This window comes from Antedon bifida, chromosome 10 (genome assembly GCF_963402885.1).
Source record: "Antedon bifida chromosome 10, ecAntBifi1.1, whole genome shotgun sequence".
NCBI lineage: Eukaryota > Metazoa > Echinodermata > Crinoidea > Comatulida > Antedonidae > Antedon > Antedon bifida.
In genome coordinates, this window is record NC_136235.1 from 4643908 (window position 1) to 4662303 (window position 18396).

Consider the following 18396-nt stretch of genomic DNA (forward strand, 5'->3'; position numbering starts at 1 on the left):
TGTTGAGTATGGAATAGAAAGTACATTGCCCGGTACTTTATGCAATTCTGGAGTATTTATCCATTAATCTAGCTCATTACTATACATCATTAATGTAGACATCAATAAAGGTGAGCAGGTTGCATTACAAGCAATAAAACCTGTAGAACATTACTCAGAAATGTTGTAAATTTATCCTGAGTTGGTTGCGTTAATATGTGTGGCATAATATAGATTATGTGCTTTTTGTAGGTGCAGCAGGAGGAAGAACTGGGGCTGGTGCTAGGGTTAGTAATGGAGCTGTTGCACCGAATGCACGACTTAGTTTCCATGGAAAATCTAAACTGACACATGAGCATCCTGAAAACATGGTTACACCAATGGGTGAAGTAAAAACACATCACAATGGATTAACATTAGAAAATGGACGGTTATCACCAAGAGTTACCGAACCAACTCCTTTAAAAAATAATAATACACCACCAACACACTCAGTTCCTACCAGCACAGCTTACAATGCTCCCACGATTCGATCTGAAGATAGAAGTCGTCTTAAATCAACACCTGAATCGGATACGAGGCCAAGAGCCGAGTACGATGAGCCGTGGGAATGGCAGATGAGGCGTAGTGCCAAGGCCAAAGAAGAAGCTACCTCACCGAATGTAGAAATAAGTATTCCAAGGTCTAGAAGTAGGTCAGATGTGGCCGGTCTTAATCATGGAGTAAGACCGACACCAGAAACTGATAATCGACCTCAAACTGAATATGATGAGCCGTGGGAATGGAAGAAGAATCGTGCTGCACAAGGTATGTATCGGTATTCCCAATATTTTTAAGATAAATAGTTTTTATTTTCTATTTGTTTTCTATAAGTACAGTATAACACAACTAAGTGTTTGTGCAAATAAAGCAACTTTTTTTTTAAAGATTTCCTATAACTTGAAATTCTTCCTTTAGGAGGCAATAGAGAACACAGCCAAATGAGCCGTAGCAGTAGCTGTTCCAATAAACCAACGTCGAATAATTTACATTTAGAAATTATGAGAACCAAACCAGACCCAGTAGGAGAATTTGTGGATCCAAATAAACCACTACAAGAGCAAGGGTATATTATATTCATTAAATTACATATTCTTCTGTTATTTCACTTCATTCAATGATGCTTATTATTCTTATAAGAAAGCTTTTGATTTGCTACAACCAATCATTTGCATGTGAGGAAGTTGAGGACATGTTTCCTGACTCCCCAACTCAACACAGTTTTGAGGGTTTCTAGGCAACCACTGACAACACATTGATTGACATGACCTAACTTGTTGCTAGGTCGTCACAAATCGTAAGCTCCCTAATGTCACTCTTTAAACGACACACATAGTTTCCCATGTTGTCGATAATATCTGTGTTTTTTAATCAAGTGCAATTTATTTAATTATATCTACATGCCACCACAAAGCAACACGTAATTGTTCTTATGTTTAACAGTCATTTCTAGGATGGCTGTAGACATTGTCTGTAACTTATAATCTGCAAGTTTTTGAAATTGCAAACATTTTATTTCACCCTTATGACCACATATGTACAAAAAATATACATGATTTACTGTAAACTAAAACATCATAGAAAGAGGGAAAATGATTTAAAATAATGACAAAAACTTGTAATACTTAGTGTAGTGTTCGGATCCATTAGCTAAATTTCAAATTTTCATATCACTAGGTGTGAAAATGTGCCTTGCTACTGTTTGGTACCAGTTCAACATTAGAGTTATATTAAACTTCATGCAATAACATGGGATAACATATTATTATATTTTTTATTATTATATAAGTAATTTTATGGGATTATAGCATGTTTATGTTGCTTTAACATGTGTTTGTGGCAATAATATTGATGGTAGTAATAATAGTTTAGGGCTTCTGTACACATACATGTACTATATGCCTCTTTCCCCATAAGACTATATTTATAAATTTAACACAAGACTGTATCATTCATATATTTGTCAACATTTAAATCTACATGCATTTATTCTATCTGAACTAATACCCCAAAAAATGTCTTCCTAATAGAGGTGTCCCCTAAAAAAGGTTTGGCTGTAGTCTTAAAATTTGTATTTGGTCCATCTTGATATCAATTTCTAAATAAACATTAACCCGAGCTTAAACTGACTAAATTGAACTAAAATGAAAGCAGGATGAATGTCTAATTGAGCAGTTGAACAGAGTCCTTATGGAATGGGTAGAATTGTCTAACAGCACTTGATTTCCTTCCCTAGCTCCTTCAATTACAGCTTGCTAATATCTATTTCAGATTCCATACTTGTTTTTATACAACACCATTTCCTTTTGTGTCTCTAGATGATATATTAAAGATAAAGGCCTTTTATGTTATTAATATTAGGACAGATATTATATATAACTACTTAAGCATAAACATTGAATTGAATCTATAGTAATTTAAATTGTTGCATACCAGGTTTATACTATAAGAATTACTCCCAATATTCACAGCGGTGCATATATGTTTTGCCGATTGATGTAACAATATTCTATCGTTCGGCCCCATGGGTGATCACTTTTTGAGCTGTGCTATTGTAGTTAAGACTCTAGTTTTATTTAACCTCTTTGAGTAAAGTAGGTTTGGTCTGAGAATCTTCAATTAGAAGATGTGATTGTTATTTGTTACTACCTTGGTTATTTGTTCATTAATTGACACTGAGATAATTTGGTGCAGTGCTTATTTATGGTAATACATATTAATGTGTGTACATTACTTTAGAACAGGGAAGTAGTTTGCATAAATGCTATGTTCCTTTAGAACATTAATTATGTTTCTATAATTATGACCAAAAGAGGATTATGTTTTTCATATTTAAATTGTGTAAACTACAATAATGAAAGTAATAGATTTGTCATTTAGGAAATCGCCTACGCACTTAATATAAAATATCAAGGAAGTGGACAACTGGTTAAGGAAGTCTAAAACAATCAAGTGGTCTCTAATTCCAATGGAATTTCAAAAGTTATATTTAAATTTTGTAGTATTATGAACAATAGTTAGTGTTTATTATCCATGAACTAATATTAGATATTATAGAAACAAATATTGAAAAGAATGTCCTTTCCGCTACATCGTTATTCTCATTTATGTTTTTGAGAATTTCTTTTGCATTGTGTTACTTCCAGATCTTAAATGAACAAATCACACCTGATGAAATTACAACAAAACATACCAATGAAATAACAAAACAAAGTAGTAGAAAAACTTTAGTAAAACATTCCCATTTATCATCTCATGTGAAGCTTACTTCAATATTCAACAGACATTAGTTGTCAATATGATATTATTTTTGAAATGGTTTATCTGTGTAGATAACAGGATAGATAATATCATACAGAAATTAATACAGCTGCTATTTGGATTGTTCCTAACAGCTAATATACCCATTCAGTGTGCAAACATCTCATTATTATTTTTCAACGACTGTTAATGTTATACTGTACTCCTATAATTTTACCAATAATGCAACAAAGTCTGTTAAATATGTTGGGGTTGGTATAATCTATGCCTTGGTCATAACTTCAACTAGCTTTTAAAAAAATAACTTTTTTTCCTTCTTCATAGATGGTACCACGGTAAACTATCTAGATGCGATGCAGAAAAGAAATTAAAGTCATGTCGTGAGGGAAGCTATTTAGTACGCCAGAGTGAAAGCAGTGCAAAGGATTTCTCATTGTCACTAAAGTGAGTTTATCTTTATGCTCAATCAAGTGGCTGAGCGGTTGTTTGAGAGAATTCCACAACCCATAGCCATAATCTCTTTAACCATATTTCTATATTATTCTATGCAATACGTTTGTTATCACTATCATCTTCAGTTTCAGGAATTATTTGTCCTGATTTACACAAAAGTAAAATGAAAAGATACAAAAATTACAAATAAGAACTTTGCAAATGTAGTAAATTCATTGAAAATAATAGTACAATATTCTTGATGCCAACTCTCGTTAAATAATATGTTTTGTATCCCATGCGTTTCATTACCTTTGTTATGTCTCAGCACATGTTGGTTGCAATCCAAGAGATATGCTGGCAGCTGAGTCATGTACACTGGTAAATTGCCAATCATTAATGCACTATGAATCCCGGACTTGCTGCTATGAACAATATTGAAATAAATTTGCCAGGCCTAATATTACTGAGCCAACATCATGAAAAATTCAAATTAGTTTATAAGGTATCAAATCTAAGTACAAAGTCAAATATATTGTACTTAATCGATTTAATCAACAAAATATGTTTTTAATTGCTAGGCGTTCCTACCACTACTAGATAAGTGTTTTCTTACACCATTTTAATACCGGTTGTAGCCAATTTATACTGGTAGATCTTGCTGGCAAAACCTGCTGGACTTTATCCCTTTATCTTTCAAATTCTCTCCTGTTGTACTTATCCAATACTCAGGAATCATACTACAACCAATTTGATTTCTCTCAACTTAATGATGATTTGTTTGACATTTATAGCCTTAGTGACATGCTTTATATGATATTCATTTTTAAGCTATGATAAATGACAATAATTGAAAATTAAAGTTGACTAAACAGGAAGAAGTTTGATTCTGTAATAACAGTCCTTCAAAATTAAATTGATCGATTTAAAATTTACTATGAATATATGCAATTATGAATGTTACATGGAACTCGAAAATATATTAGAATCTTAAATATGATTTTGCTTTCCATTTGTAATATTGCCAATAAGAAGTACAAATGCAAAATAATAAATTGTTTATAGTGGCTTTTTGGGGATTTTGACGCCCACACTAGATTAAAAAAAATAATAACAACATGCTACAAAATGTATACATATCAAAATTGTTCGCCTTTATAATAAATGCTCACGTTACCATGAACAGTAAGACACAATCCCATGAATGTCATAAAGGAATGTACAGATTTTGCATCATATTAGTTATTTTACAATTCTATCAATCACTACTTGTGATATTGTACAGTAATTTCAACAAAACATTAAGCATGGATTTGTTTATAAGCCATTTTGACATAAATCCAAATCTCGTTTTTCATGTAGAGCAAGTAATTAAAAAATGTCCTTGTATATAATAGTAGATTTTTGGAAAAACTTACAACAACATTATAAATATCATGGACAAATAATCTTTGATTTTTTGTTTGTTAATTTAATGTGATATATATATTCTTTGTACACACCTATTCAAGGGACACTCCTATCAGGAGAAATCCCTGTTAATGGAGACATACCATTGGAAAGAACATGGCATCCCATATATATATATATACAACCCATATTCAGGAGATGGTTTGTTGTGTCTGAAAGATGTCCCCTAAAAAGGGGTACTATTTTATTTTATATTGATAATGACATTATAAAAAGTGATTTTTTTTTTTGTCTTTTGAAATTTAAATATGTCCTTTTTGTTTATTGCAGGAGTGCCAAAGGCTATATGCATATGAAGATAGTGCTTCACCAAGAAGGATATATATTGGGAGAATTTAGCAAACCATTTAAATCAATTCCAAGTGTTATCAGTTATTATTCCTTACATAAACTAAATATCAAAGGTGCAGAGCACATGATGCTACTGTATTCTGTTCATGACAACCTGCTCTGAAGTTCTATTGATAAAGATGCCGCCTCCTTAATACTGTAGCCATTGGCAGTTAATATCAAATACAAGAAACATACTCCTTGATGTCTGATGACAACTAAGGCAGCATCAGGAATAGGTGCCTTCTTTCTGAGACTTTTACAGCCGTGACAGGTGCTTCTGAAATGCTTCTGACCTCATATCCTGAAATAGCTTAAGCTTCTTTAGCCAGCTTATGATGTCCACTGCTATTTCTAGAAATCTAGCATCCAAGATGTTGATGGGAGCCTTGTTTTCAATCAAAATGTGATTTTTGCAGAGGGCTATTTTTTGAGAAAATATATACAGTCAAGAGACATCCATTGACCGAGTCAGGATTTAAGCTTCTTTATTCAGACAGACCAGTTACTTGCAGTTTTTTTCTGACAGTGCTGTCGATTGAAGATACCATAGCAACAAAAAACATGGGTGGTGTTTATTATGATAATGCACAGCGATGTTGCTATAGACCAATCCCTTTATTGTACAAGGTTTTAGTCACTCCATTTCAAATCTATTGTGTTTTGTATATGACTATCCACCCAGTAAGCAGTACAGAAACGTGTATAGATATATAAAAATTGTGTAGCCCTTTATTTCACAGCCAGACATCTATTGTATCTTTCAGATAGATTAATCATAATAAATAACAAATATCTCCTGAATAATGTGATTACCTCTGTAATTACTCAATGAAACCATTGAATGTCTGGTCATGTAAGAATGAAAGTATTAAGAGCATAGGTTATTAAATACAAATTGAATTTTCTGTGCTTCCTTAATTAGGTCACATCGTGTAAATAATGACAAATATATGGGCCTAAAATATTGGATGTATTATTTGTAGCGTCTTGAATTAAAAAGTTAAATTAAATAATTAAATTATTTGGAATTTTTGACTTTCATGATTTTATGTGATTTTTAAGATATCCTTTACATTGAATCATTGAGTCTGTAAATTACTGGAGTAAATAAATAAACGTTTATTTACAATCTAAATAGTTTATCCATAATAAGAAAAACCAAAAATATATTGCATGTATTACTTTTTGTTTGAATTTAAATGTTAAATATAATATGGTCGCAAAATAATTCTTCTTTCATCATTTTCGTTGAGGGCAGTGCTTTGGTATGTTTGTTTTTGCCAATAGAGGGCAGCAGTTATAATTTTTCCACATTATGTACTGTATTCAATGATACTGTAAATATTAAGATTGGATGAAGACAAAACATGCTATTGGATCATCTGTTTTGATGTGAATAAGTTCCAAATCTATTTTTAATATTTAAGTTTTGTAATTTTTAAGTGTATGAAATTTAAATTGTTAAGTATTCATGCTATTTCAAAGAGAATGGCCAGGGATAATATAATACCAAATACATTGCACCAGTTTATATACTAATTTGACGTATGTTCTGTCAAATATAGAGTAACGAATAAATCAAGCATTAAAAAAAATGTATAACTACATTATTTGTTATTTATACTCAATTTGACGGTAGCATGGATATGGGAAAATAGAAATCGACTCTTTATAAATGTAGAGGTTGCTTATGTTTAACACTCCGCAAAGGTCACATGATCTGAACTATGGAATGCTGTGTTTTTTGTTGGTTTAATATCCATAAATAAGTGTGTAATGCATTTTCAATTTTACAGATTTGTTATGTGTTGCAATGCTTGTTGCTTATTTATTTTAATTTTCACAACTCAATACAAATATGTATTAATATTCACTCCATATTTCTGTGTGTCAGTGTAGTACTATATATTTTTAAGTTTGTTGTTTTCTTTCCTTTTCTTTTGTAAATTTATTGTAAATTTAAGAACATGTTGCACTGAACCAAAAGCTAAAGGTTCGATATTGTTTAAGTCACCTGTCTGATTACATACCTAAACTGAATAATTTGACAGTGCCATTTGCAAAATGTTATATAGGAAAATCACAAAAAATCGGACACCCTTGAACTGGCCCGCATTGCCCTCATTTCAAAGAATAAGAAATAATAGAGAATGTCACTTTTGTAGATGTCTAAAATTGGAAGAGTTGATTAGTTTCTTGTAAGTACATTTAACTCTCAGTAGTGTACGCCCTTGGCCTGGCCGCGTATCTGAGTTTTCCAGAAATGGTATTATTCAAAATGTGTTTTGAATGGTAATAAATAATTAGATCTTTTCAGAGAGTCCAGTATTGAGACGGTCAACTGTACTCTTAAATGATTAAAGTAGGAAATCACTTTTTAGTACGGTTTATTTTATTTTCCATTAGTTCTAAGTCATTCCAAATTGTGCTTTTTCATTATGGCAATTTGTATTTACTGTTTTTATTTATGTTATTGGTGCTTCTGTTCTTTTATCATCTGGGTGCTTCATTCATGAGTTGTTACTACTTTTAATATTATTTTTCTTTAATAATACTTGTAAATAAGTATTTGTGGTATAATAACAAAAACAACTGTTTCTAACTGATTGTTATAACATATTGTTGGACGAAAATTATGTTTAGTTATGTTTATATCATGTAATATAACAGAAATGAAAAGGCATAATTATTTATGATTTTAAAAAATAAACAATTACATTACAGCCCTTGTATATTTGCTGCAAATTACTCAAACCTTTCGCTTTTGTTTAATACTGTTTGAGTTAATTATTAATTTTATTTTGATAGAATTGTAATTATTATTATTTCTTGATTTTGAGGGGCAAATAAACGATATCTTTTTTTTAAAGTGAAGATGTGTTTTCATAGGATTTAACCTAAGAGCGCATCAGTCATGTATAATTAATTCATTCGTTTAAAGCATGTATGAACAAAATATAGTATTGTAATGTTACTTTCAAAGTTATTTGTGTTTTTGTTCAATTTTACAAAATATTATATATCATTAAAGTGTAAAAGAAATTTCTTTGTAATTTTAATAAAATAGATAATAGTTTAGAAAATATGTTTTATGCTTAAAATGCTTAAGCTAAAGAATTATTATTACATGTGTAATTTTGTTTTATAGATTTTTTTCTTTTATTACTATCTGTGCAATTTATTTGTTCTAATACTGTGTTTGTATAGTTATACTAAAATTGTTCTATATTAATAAACTTCATTTAATTGCTATATTTTGATTGAGGTGTTTTTTTAATATTTCAGCTGACACAAGAATGACCTATTCATTTCAAGTAATAATCATTTAATAGGATACATATTTATTTAAAGATTAACATTGATAAGCAACTTCTATGATCTTTGACATTTTCATTCTGAAATGCTGTTTTGTTAAAAATAAACTATGGTTGTATGTATGTAATATACTAAAGTTAAGTTACATTCACACAGAGCCTAGATTCCAAGGACTGTATAAATAAAATGGGTGTAGCGTTTAAGGATACCTCTTTTACATTCCCCAGCAGTGTGAAAGGGGTATTTTTTATGTGTGATAACTGATAATAAAAAAAACCTAGTTTTGAGGTTTATTCGGCGACCGGACCGAATTTGGGCTCGGTGTAAATAGGTTTGGTTTAGATTTTATTTAAATTATTACATAACAAATGTACGTATACAAATTAAAATAATTGAGTAAAAATGTTTCTTCCTGATGACTAGCCTTATTATAGGTTGGCCCATGTTATATAGTCAATCTGAATATTGCACAATAATGCGTTATAATGTTGGCAATGATTGTATGTACATTTTAAGGTGTCTTCTTAAACCAAAATAAAATAATAAAAAAATACAATCATGAATAAATGCATTTGTACAGAATTTAATATTCTGTTGTGTTCATTGTGAGTTCAACATCGCATTTTCTTTGTTATAGAATATTTTAGTTGATTATGATTTTCATATAAATGACAGACAACCATTTGATTTTTAACTTTATTAAAAGATTGATTCTTGTTTTTATAAAATGATTTATTTTAAAAATTATCAATCATATTATAATTTTTATGATTAAATTGTCAATAGGTGAATTACTATTGCCCCATTGCATAATAATAATAATTAAATACTACAATTACTAGTAAAACTTTACACATGAAATTAAAATTATTACAATAAATGTTATAAAACATATTTATTGTTTCTCAGGAACGTGTCCATGTCCTGCAATCAGAAAATTACATATGAACTATTTATATCTATTGATTAAAAATACCCTATTTATACATCATAATATAACTTATTGGATAGATGACATTTAATTTGTTTTTGGTTTATTTGATTGCTTGACAAAGAAGGCTGGTTTGGTGAGACATCTCCATGCCAACAGTTGTGGGAAGACAAGTAGAGCGAGATTGATAACCCAGAATGTAGGCCGTGTGTTGATAGGAACCCGCAAGATGTATGGTGTCCTAGAATGAAGCGATGATCCGATGTGAGAAAATTGACCCTGAAAAATATCTTTTATTGTTAAATTATCTGTTTAAATATTGCGATAATAAGTGAATTTTCAATAAATCGTAATGCAAAATGTACAGATTGCTCTGTAACAATTCATGACACATGTTTATTTAAAAAAAAAAGTTGCAATACACAATGTATGCCGAATACTGTACCTCATTTATCATCCATGGTTGTTGTTATATAACTTTATAAATTTATATTTTAATAATGATGGATGGTTGTAAAAGGAACATTTAAAATTAGAAATCAATTTGAAATAAACCTCAACTTTTTAACCTCAATTATTGATTATTGTCTTTGCCCAATAAGCATCAACTTTGTTGATATTGTCTGCTAACCAGCTAACCTGCATCGATAAACATGAATCTGGATATATCAATTTACAGTCTGTATGGTGGTGCCTACAGCCAATATCCCTACCTGCATACCTCCTCCAACATGTATCAATCAATGTATCAATCAGTCATGATAACCATAAAACCATGACTATACACCCATTAATGTGCTTACATTAAATAACTGAATGATTGTGTTAAATCTAGAGAGATGTAATAAGCCGAAGGCTAGAGGGCGTACTCCAGACTGAAAAGTGATTCCAACGGGAGGGGTAACCACCAAGATGGCGGCCGTAAATGTGTTCAAAAACGTTATTTAATATAAAAAATAATAATCTAATATAATACATTAAGACCACATAAATTACAACACATATTCTTGTCAAAGCACAGTGAAGTTTTTTAAAATTAAATATATTGTTAATCGCAATGGAATGAATAATTTCTTGGTAATCTCGCATTTTTTGTATACGAGGATCATATAGAATGCGTTCAAGTTATATGCTTAACACGCTGCGTTGTGTATTGTTCTCATGCAGACAGGCTCAACACAGGCGCATAGTAGTGCGTATTACATAGGGCATATCTGATTGGTCGATTGCAGCCACCATCTTGTTGGTTGGTTCCCTCTCCATGGAGAATCACTTTTTGAACTACGATAACATTGTAGTTTGCCATCCAGCCTTCGGCTATATAATATCATTGGTTAAATCTCACCTGAATTGCTGCACCAGCATGTATTAATGCCCAATCTGACATCCACTCACAGCCTGGATAAAGGAGGCCATATATTGCACATAATCTATATGGCGTAAAGTAAAACCAGTACACAAGCATCTGTTGAAGAAAATAAATACTTATTGATTGAAAAGTGAGAAGTTTTCCGACCTCAGATTATATACAATGTATTTTTGTAACCCTTTTTGTTCAGATATAACCAATTTCCAATTTGTATTAAATTATATATGCAATTCAGGTCTCTGGGCTGCAATAGTAATTTTACTACTAAAAATATTTATACGTACAGTATGTTGAAATAAAGATATTGATAATTGTTACACTTGCCTGCAGTTTAGGATAAATAACAGGATCCAAAAGATATGGTTCATAAAATTTTACATAAGTTTGAGCAAATGGGATTGGACTGTCCATTGCAGCCTGAAAAAAAAAAACATTAAACGAAATACATTACAACAAACTAAACTAAATGTCTTTTATTTCTGATACAGTAATTCATTTTGGGCTTTCCATACAAATTATGTGGCAATCACTGTAACAATTGTTCTGTAGAAGGTTGAATTAGTGGCAAAGTAAAACAATTTTTATATAGTACTGTATTATCGTGTTATCAGATATTAACATAAATGGGTACATTGAATAATATTTATTTAGAGGGGTCAGTCGCCGCGAGCTACTTAGGTAGTGCATTGTTTCTCACTTTTTATCATAATTTACCATAAAACGTACATTTAAGACAAGGAATGACCTGGTTTAATGTTATTAAAGTAATATATATGTATTACTTTTACAAAACGTCACAAATTGTAGGGAAGGTGTCTTTAATAATATTGGTATTACAGTTATAACTTACCAACATTCTAAGTAAGGAGAAGGCACAAGATAACACTAAATAAATCACCATCACTAGATCAAATGGCCTTTGAAATATGCTTTTATTCTGGCGTAACTTTAACTGAAAAAAAGAAATTAATTAAAAATTCTACAAAAATAAGAACATACATCCTGTAGATACATTACATCCTATTTTCCAGGAGAGTTTATAATAATTATAATAATAGTTTATTCTTATATAGCGCATACAAGCAAGCTCTCAATGTGCTGTACATAAATAAAATAGACGAGAACTGGTAATAATTGGAATGACTCTGTCCTATCCTACCTGTTCTTTTGGAATGTTAACAGGTTTTCTACTCTGAAGGAATCTATATGCACCAAGAAGTGGAAATATGATGTAGGGCATGTTAAGCAAGTACGAGGCTTTGAGATCGGCTCCGAACTTGCCAGCGATGTTACCAGGCAGGAAGACGACGATACTGTTCATAACAGAACCAACCCAGTACAAACCAATCTCACGGTAACCTTGGCTTAAGAGAAGAACAAGATAAAACTTATTATTGTTTTGAGGCATTATAATGAAATCATTGGATTGAAAAACTGTTGTTTGTTTTTAGGATAATTGAGGAATATTAAGCGGCTTGAGCACTGTGTATATGTGCGCTTTATAAATCTTATTATAATTATATTATTATTATTAGTGACACTGCAAAACATAGCTATACAATCAGCACAGGTTCAACCATAGTTCTGGTGAATATGGAGGTCCAGTGTACACGCTTGGCTTGTGCTCACTTTTAAAGAACCCAGAAAAAGTAGGGGTTACGCATCGTCGGTCTATACTAGCAAGACACACAGTTTATTTTTTTAATTTGATGACAATTTTAAATAAAACAATTAAATACTAATACCAAACCAAACTTACTTCCACACAATGGCTGTCACCATCACGAGATACATACAATAGTGGGCTGTGCCATCCCAATAGTTAATCATGGTTCCATAGGCTGTGTTCAAGTAAAGTTCACCCTTTAAAAATATAAAAATATTTAAACAAAGTAAAATTACACCGCAAATATTGATATAAGATTATAATTAAACTTATTCCTATTGTGTAAACCAGAACCAAGTATGATGCTTAATATAGTTGTTTTTGTTTTACATCAATTTCTTATTTATAGTGCAACATTCTAAAGATCAGCAACCAATACAAACAAGTAAAATTCAAAACTAAATATTATAAAGTATTTTAGCTTAGAACATGGTCATGGAGGTATAACGTGTTATTCCTCCATGCTTAGAACAAACTAGAAGGGAAAAAACTCTAAATAATGTTTATTTGATAACTTAGCATTAGGTACTTTATTCAGTGCAAATCAGCTCCCATGGATCTGTACATAATTATTGAGGCTCTCAGTAAAATGCTTGTCTACTAGGGTGCATATTTGAAGAGGACAAACAAAGCCATACATATTGACATATGGAATTGCAGGCTAAACCTTATTTATTCTGGAGGGAGGCATTATTAGTGTTATTATCATCTACCCATCATGAATAAACTAAGCTTACACATTTTGAAGGAACAATAGAATATTCACAAGATTTTAAAGAGAATTAATCATGGTTTATTTATCCATTTAATATTTTAAATCATTTTTAATTCATTGTAGTTTTTGCTAAAAGAGTTTGTCTAGATGGTTTAAGTAGATGAACATTGAATTAATGTACTTTGAAAGCAGACTACTAAACAACTACTGCTTTTTTACTAACCTCTTTGAGATAAAATGCAACAAAATTATTAATAATGCCATCTAACTCCAATCCAATAACAAGATCAACAACGCTTGTAAATGCAAATAACGAGAAAACTGCAAAAAATCCAACAATATATTAATAATTCAATATTAAATATTATATAAAATAAAATTTAAAAACAGACTTCAGGCATACTGTAGTGTAGGACCTAAAAGTAGATATTTGATGCCATGAAAAAAAAAATTTAAAAGAACAAGAAAACACTAATTTAATTTAAACTAAATTCCAATTGAAAAAAGTGTGAAAAAGCCAAAATAATTACCAGTCTCTGCTGGACTTACCATAGAAAAATAAATCATTTGGTTTTCTGCTGTGCTTGCTTGTTGTGAGGCTGATAATGAGATAAGACAAAAATATGATAGCAGCCAGAATAAGGCATGCCCCGCCAAAAACTAAGCGATGATCGTTCATACTACTCATTAAATTCATGCTGTAGCATACAGGAACAGCCGTTATCGACAGAAAAAACACTCCTGTTGCTGTAGCCATAGTGTATCTCTTTCTTAATACAGTATACTGTACCCAGCACGGGAGATATGTGAAGAAAAGGTAACAACTAGGCCTAAAAGCCTAGGCCTATTTATATACTGTTACAGAAATCCAAAATGCACACACTCTCTCCACTACGTACTACTAGACTTCGGACTTCCCTCGATAAATTGTGCTGCAAACACAAAAACAAACTGCACTAGTAACCGTACCAGGGGCGACCTAAAATGGACATTCCCATTATTCCTACAGGTAAACAATAATTTCGAGTTGATAAATAGTATCTACCGTGAAATAATGTATTTGGTATTTTTAATCACAATAAATATATAAAAATGCTATACATTATATTTATAATTTTTTTTGCAAATTAAATCAGGAAATATACTTTAATTTTTTTTAAATGATATAGGATCCAACGAAAATGGAATTATCTATTTCTACACGATTAGAAAGTATGGAACGCTTTTCATGACTTTATGAGAAAGTCAATGCATGAGCACGGAGGCAAAAAGAGCACGCTTCTTTTTGGGCCATGTGAATGGACTTTATGAGAAAGTCAATGCATGATGAGCGAGCACGGAGGGAAAATAAAAAAAAAAGCACGCTTTATTTTGGGCCATGTGAATGGCGCCACCGACCATAAGTATTACAATTATACGGCGTCCCATACGTAACCTTTAGACACCACGAAAAATCATGAACCACCCCACGGACCTTTTTTGTCGTGTCATTAGTGCAAACATAAACAGCAGAAGAACACATACAAAATGGCTAAGTTATTAAAATTATTTACAAAGTGGTTAATTCAATGGATTTTCGCTGTTTACTATGGGTTAATTGTTTCATTTGCTATATTGTGTGATATAATTAAATGCGGTCCGAAGACTTTCTTTCATCGTGAAACACGCACGTCTCGACCAGAATGCATGAACGACCCAGCGCTTGGAACCCATGGCTTTTTGAACCTGCAAACAGTAAGTAAGAACGGTTTAAACCACCACCTGGCCTACCTTATTACTAATATTATTAGGTCGTCTCGTAGAAGTAGGAGGACTAGCGATAAGAGTGAAAATGGCCTAAGCCTAACTGCTGTATTTAGCTATTTTTAGTAGGGGTACCAACTGTGTTCGAGAATACTATTTCTCTATTGTTAGTGTGTGGCTAGTTAATTAAATTAGTAAAAACAAAAGGCGCCCTCTGTACCTGACAAACTTTTTTTATCAAGAAAATAAAATAAGTACAGCAGTGAATATAGGAGTAGTACTGTAGTATTTAGGACTACTACAATATTTCTTTATAAATGTCATCAACAATCCAATTAATTAGCCCTTTTCCTTTTACATTTATTTGTGTTTTATCCTGTAGTAATTAAAAAAATTATAAAAAAAAAAAAAAAGGGATTTTTTAAAAAATGTACCGTATTTACTACTATTAATTTTCAATATATACATAATTCTCTTTTTCCTCAGGGCATTCGTATCCATTATGTTGCTGCTGGAGATGAAGACAAGCCTTTGATGTTGTTCTTACATGGGTTCCCAGAATGCTGGTACTCATGGCGATACCAGATAAAGGCTTTTAAGAGTGAATATAGGTATAGCTTTTATTGCCTTTACTGTATGAATGAATCAATAGAAGATGGCTCAAACGACTTTCTCTGGTGTACAGTATTATGGCCTGTTGTCCATGTTCAACCCAATCACATTTATTTATCTCTTCCTTGACTATCCGGAGGTTGTGTACTCTCACTCGAGCATTACTATTTCGGTTCTCAATATACTTAGCATTCAGTACAATTGCATCAGTATAGGACAAACCATCTGACTTACTCACCTCTCTGTCACAAAACTACCTACGTAGCAGTTAAATTATAAAAAAATTATGTCATCTCAAATACTGATGAATTGTCTATTTCTTTTACTGTATAGAGTTGTATCTGTTGACATGCGTGGTTATGGTGAATCAGATTGCCCTGTTGGCATGAAAAATTACTCAAGTAGAATCCTAACTGGTAAGTAAACAAAATGAATGCATTACTGTTTCCTCTTTCTTTTTACTATATTAGGAAAATTGCAAGACTAACAAATAAGCAAATTTAATCACCGTCCTCCTTAAATGTAACAACCCTGTCCACAGGATAAGCACACGTGAGACATTGTACATAAACAATTCAAAGTCTTTGGCAGTGGAGTTTTATTTGCATAATATAATGTTAAATACTACAAAAAACCAATGCTATGCCTTTATTAAAATTATGTTTCATACTTTCAGTTTGATCAGCAGATCATGGCTAATCAAATTTTGTTTTTTTATATTGTTGTAGATGATATACGAGACATTATATCAGAACTGGGGTATAGTTCTTGTGTGTTAGTTGGCCATGACTGGGGAGGTTTGATTGCATGGTGTGTTGCGATGGAGTATCCTGAACTTGTTGATAAATTGATTATTAACAATGTTGCTCACCCTGATCGTTTGGCAAAGCACATAGCATCTCATTGGAGTCAATTTAGGAAATCGTGGTTTGTTATTTTCTTGATTTTTTATACATATTTTGATTGAATAAATTATGGGTTATTATGGTATTTTATTTTGGGACATTAAATTGTAATTTGTGTTCTCCCTACAGGTACATTTTTTTGTTTCAACTTCCTTATTTGCCAGAGCTAATGCTGAGAGCAAAGGACTACAGTTTCCTTAAGGGTTCCTTCATGGGAAAGTCTTTTGGAATCAGGACTCCAGATATGTTCACACTGACGGACTTGGAGGCTATGAAATTCTCATTCTCTCAACAAGGTCTACATAGTAATTTCATTTTATAAATTGTGTAAAAAAAAAAATCCCTCCTACAGTCATGAAAATATTTAAAAAAAAACCCTCTTTTGAGACGTCTTAAGGGGACACTTTCCAGAGAATGAAATGATCAATGCACATTACAACCATCCTTATTCAAAGATCACTTTTCTACTGTAGATTCTACTGTAAATATGTTTCTTTTTGAAGGAGGGACAATAAATCTAGTTTTAAATTCACATTATTTAGATATTTTTTCATTTTTGTCCAGGCATAATTAGACACAACAAAGTCACATTCACAACAATGAAACATTGAATTTCTACATTTAAAGTGATGTATTTTTGTATTCTAAATTTTTTTTAAATTTTCCTTTTTATAGGTGCTATAACTGGTGCTGTCAACTATTATCGATCAGCCTTGCAAACAAAGCCATTACGATCTAAACCAATTAAATGCCCAACAATTCTTATCTGGGGTGACAAAGATGGCGCATTAGAAATAGAAATGACCAAGGGACACGACAAGTATGTAGACAATTTCACTTTGAAAATTGTTGAGGGCGCCAGTCATTGGGTACAACAAGACTTTCCAGACAAAGTGAATAGAATAATGAGTGAATTTCTGAAAGGGTAGATAGCAGATATTGAGCTGACGTATGATAATGATGTATAATAATTATTGCAATTTGTTTAAATTTAGTACTAATATAATGTAAAACTGAAAGATATAGGTCTACATAATCATGGGAGATTAAGAAGTTGCAGCCTATATCTGTATGATCATGGTATGATGTATAATAATTAATGAAATTGGTCACATTTTGTACTAATATAATTTACTACTGACATAGATGATGTATGTCTACATAATATATACATACAAGAGATTAGCAGCCTATAATCGAATTGTAAATGGTATACTAGGTAAGGTATTGGTAATTAACTAGTTTTTAAAAATACAGTAGGTGCAATTATGATATTTTAACCTCTAATGGTCACATGTATGGACTTTAAATTTGTACAAGGAGGAGGGGATACGCTTAATATATGTGATTGTAATATACATTTTTATACCTTTACAGTGTAAAATATATTATTTTATATACTTTTGGTTACTTATGTTAATCAGTGGTAAGTAAATTAATTATAAAAAAAACTTTTACAGAATTATTAGAGTAAAAGAAAATATCAATAAAGTACAGTATTACAGTCCTAAATATTGTTAATGTGTACTAAATTGAATAGAGTATAGTAATTAAAAATAACGTTTTAACATGGCTCCTCCATGTGCCTCGCTGGCTTGCCCTTTCGTCGGAGTTTTGTACATGTCG

The 18396-nt window shown here is 31.4% G+C and overlaps 3 protein-coding genes across 8 annotated transcripts in view; 2 read left to right on the forward strand and 1 right to left on the reverse strand.

Annotated features, from left to right (window-relative positions):
* LOC144854208 (SH2 domain-containing adapter protein F-like) overlaps positions 1 to 18396 on the forward strand; it is a 219523-nt gene that overhangs the window by 16966 nt on the left and 184161 nt on the right. For 3 of the 5 annotated variants that reach the window (XM_078712123.1, XM_078712125.1, XM_078712124.1), the window contains exons 3-6: positions 232 to 786; positions 937 to 1084; positions 3604 to 3723; positions 5452 to 9530. In XM_078712123.1, coding sequence (XP_078568249.1) covers positions 232 to 786; positions 937 to 1084; positions 3604 to 3723; positions 5452 to 5635 — 1007 coding nt within the window. In that variant the 3' untranslated portion in view covers positions 5636 to 9530. Of the gene's footprint in view, positions 1 to 231; positions 787 to 936; positions 1085 to 3603; positions 3724 to 5451; positions 9531 to 18396 lie in introns of those variants that run through there. The other 2 variants (XR_013614535.1, XR_013614536.1) reach the window with 2 other exon arrangements.
* On the reverse strand, positions 9526 to 14431 carry LOC144854216 (transmembrane 6 superfamily member 1-like). Of its 2 annotated transcripts, XM_078712135.1 has the most exons (8): positions 14060 to 14431; positions 13734 to 13831; positions 12889 to 12992; positions 12289 to 12493; positions 11980 to 12081; positions 11454 to 11546; positions 11106 to 11225; positions 9526 to 10039 (listed from the first exon to the last, which is right to left on the reverse strand). In XM_078712135.1, the coding sequence occupies exons 1-8, from the start codon at positions 14265 to 14267 to the stop codon at positions 9848 to 9850; spliced, it is 1122 nt and encodes a 373-aa protein (XP_078568261.1). In that variant the 5' UTR covers positions 14268 to 14431; the 3' UTR covers positions 9526 to 9847. The 2 variants fall into 2 exon arrangements, with proteins under 2 accessions (XP_078568261.1, XP_078568262.1); XM_078712136.1 differs by lacking the exon at positions 13734 to 13831 and having other exon boundaries at positions 14060 to 14215.
* On the forward strand, positions 14965 to 18282 carry LOC144854034 (epoxide hydrolase 4-like). Its single transcript, XM_078711914.1, has 6 exons — positions 14965 to 15244; positions 15740 to 15864; positions 16199 to 16281; positions 16594 to 16792; positions 16900 to 17066; positions 17446 to 18282. The coding sequence occupies exons 1-6, from the start codon at positions 15038 to 15040 to the stop codon at positions 17697 to 17699; spliced, it is 1035 nt and encodes a 344-aa protein (XP_078568040.1). The 5' UTR covers positions 14965 to 15037; the 3' UTR covers positions 17700 to 18282.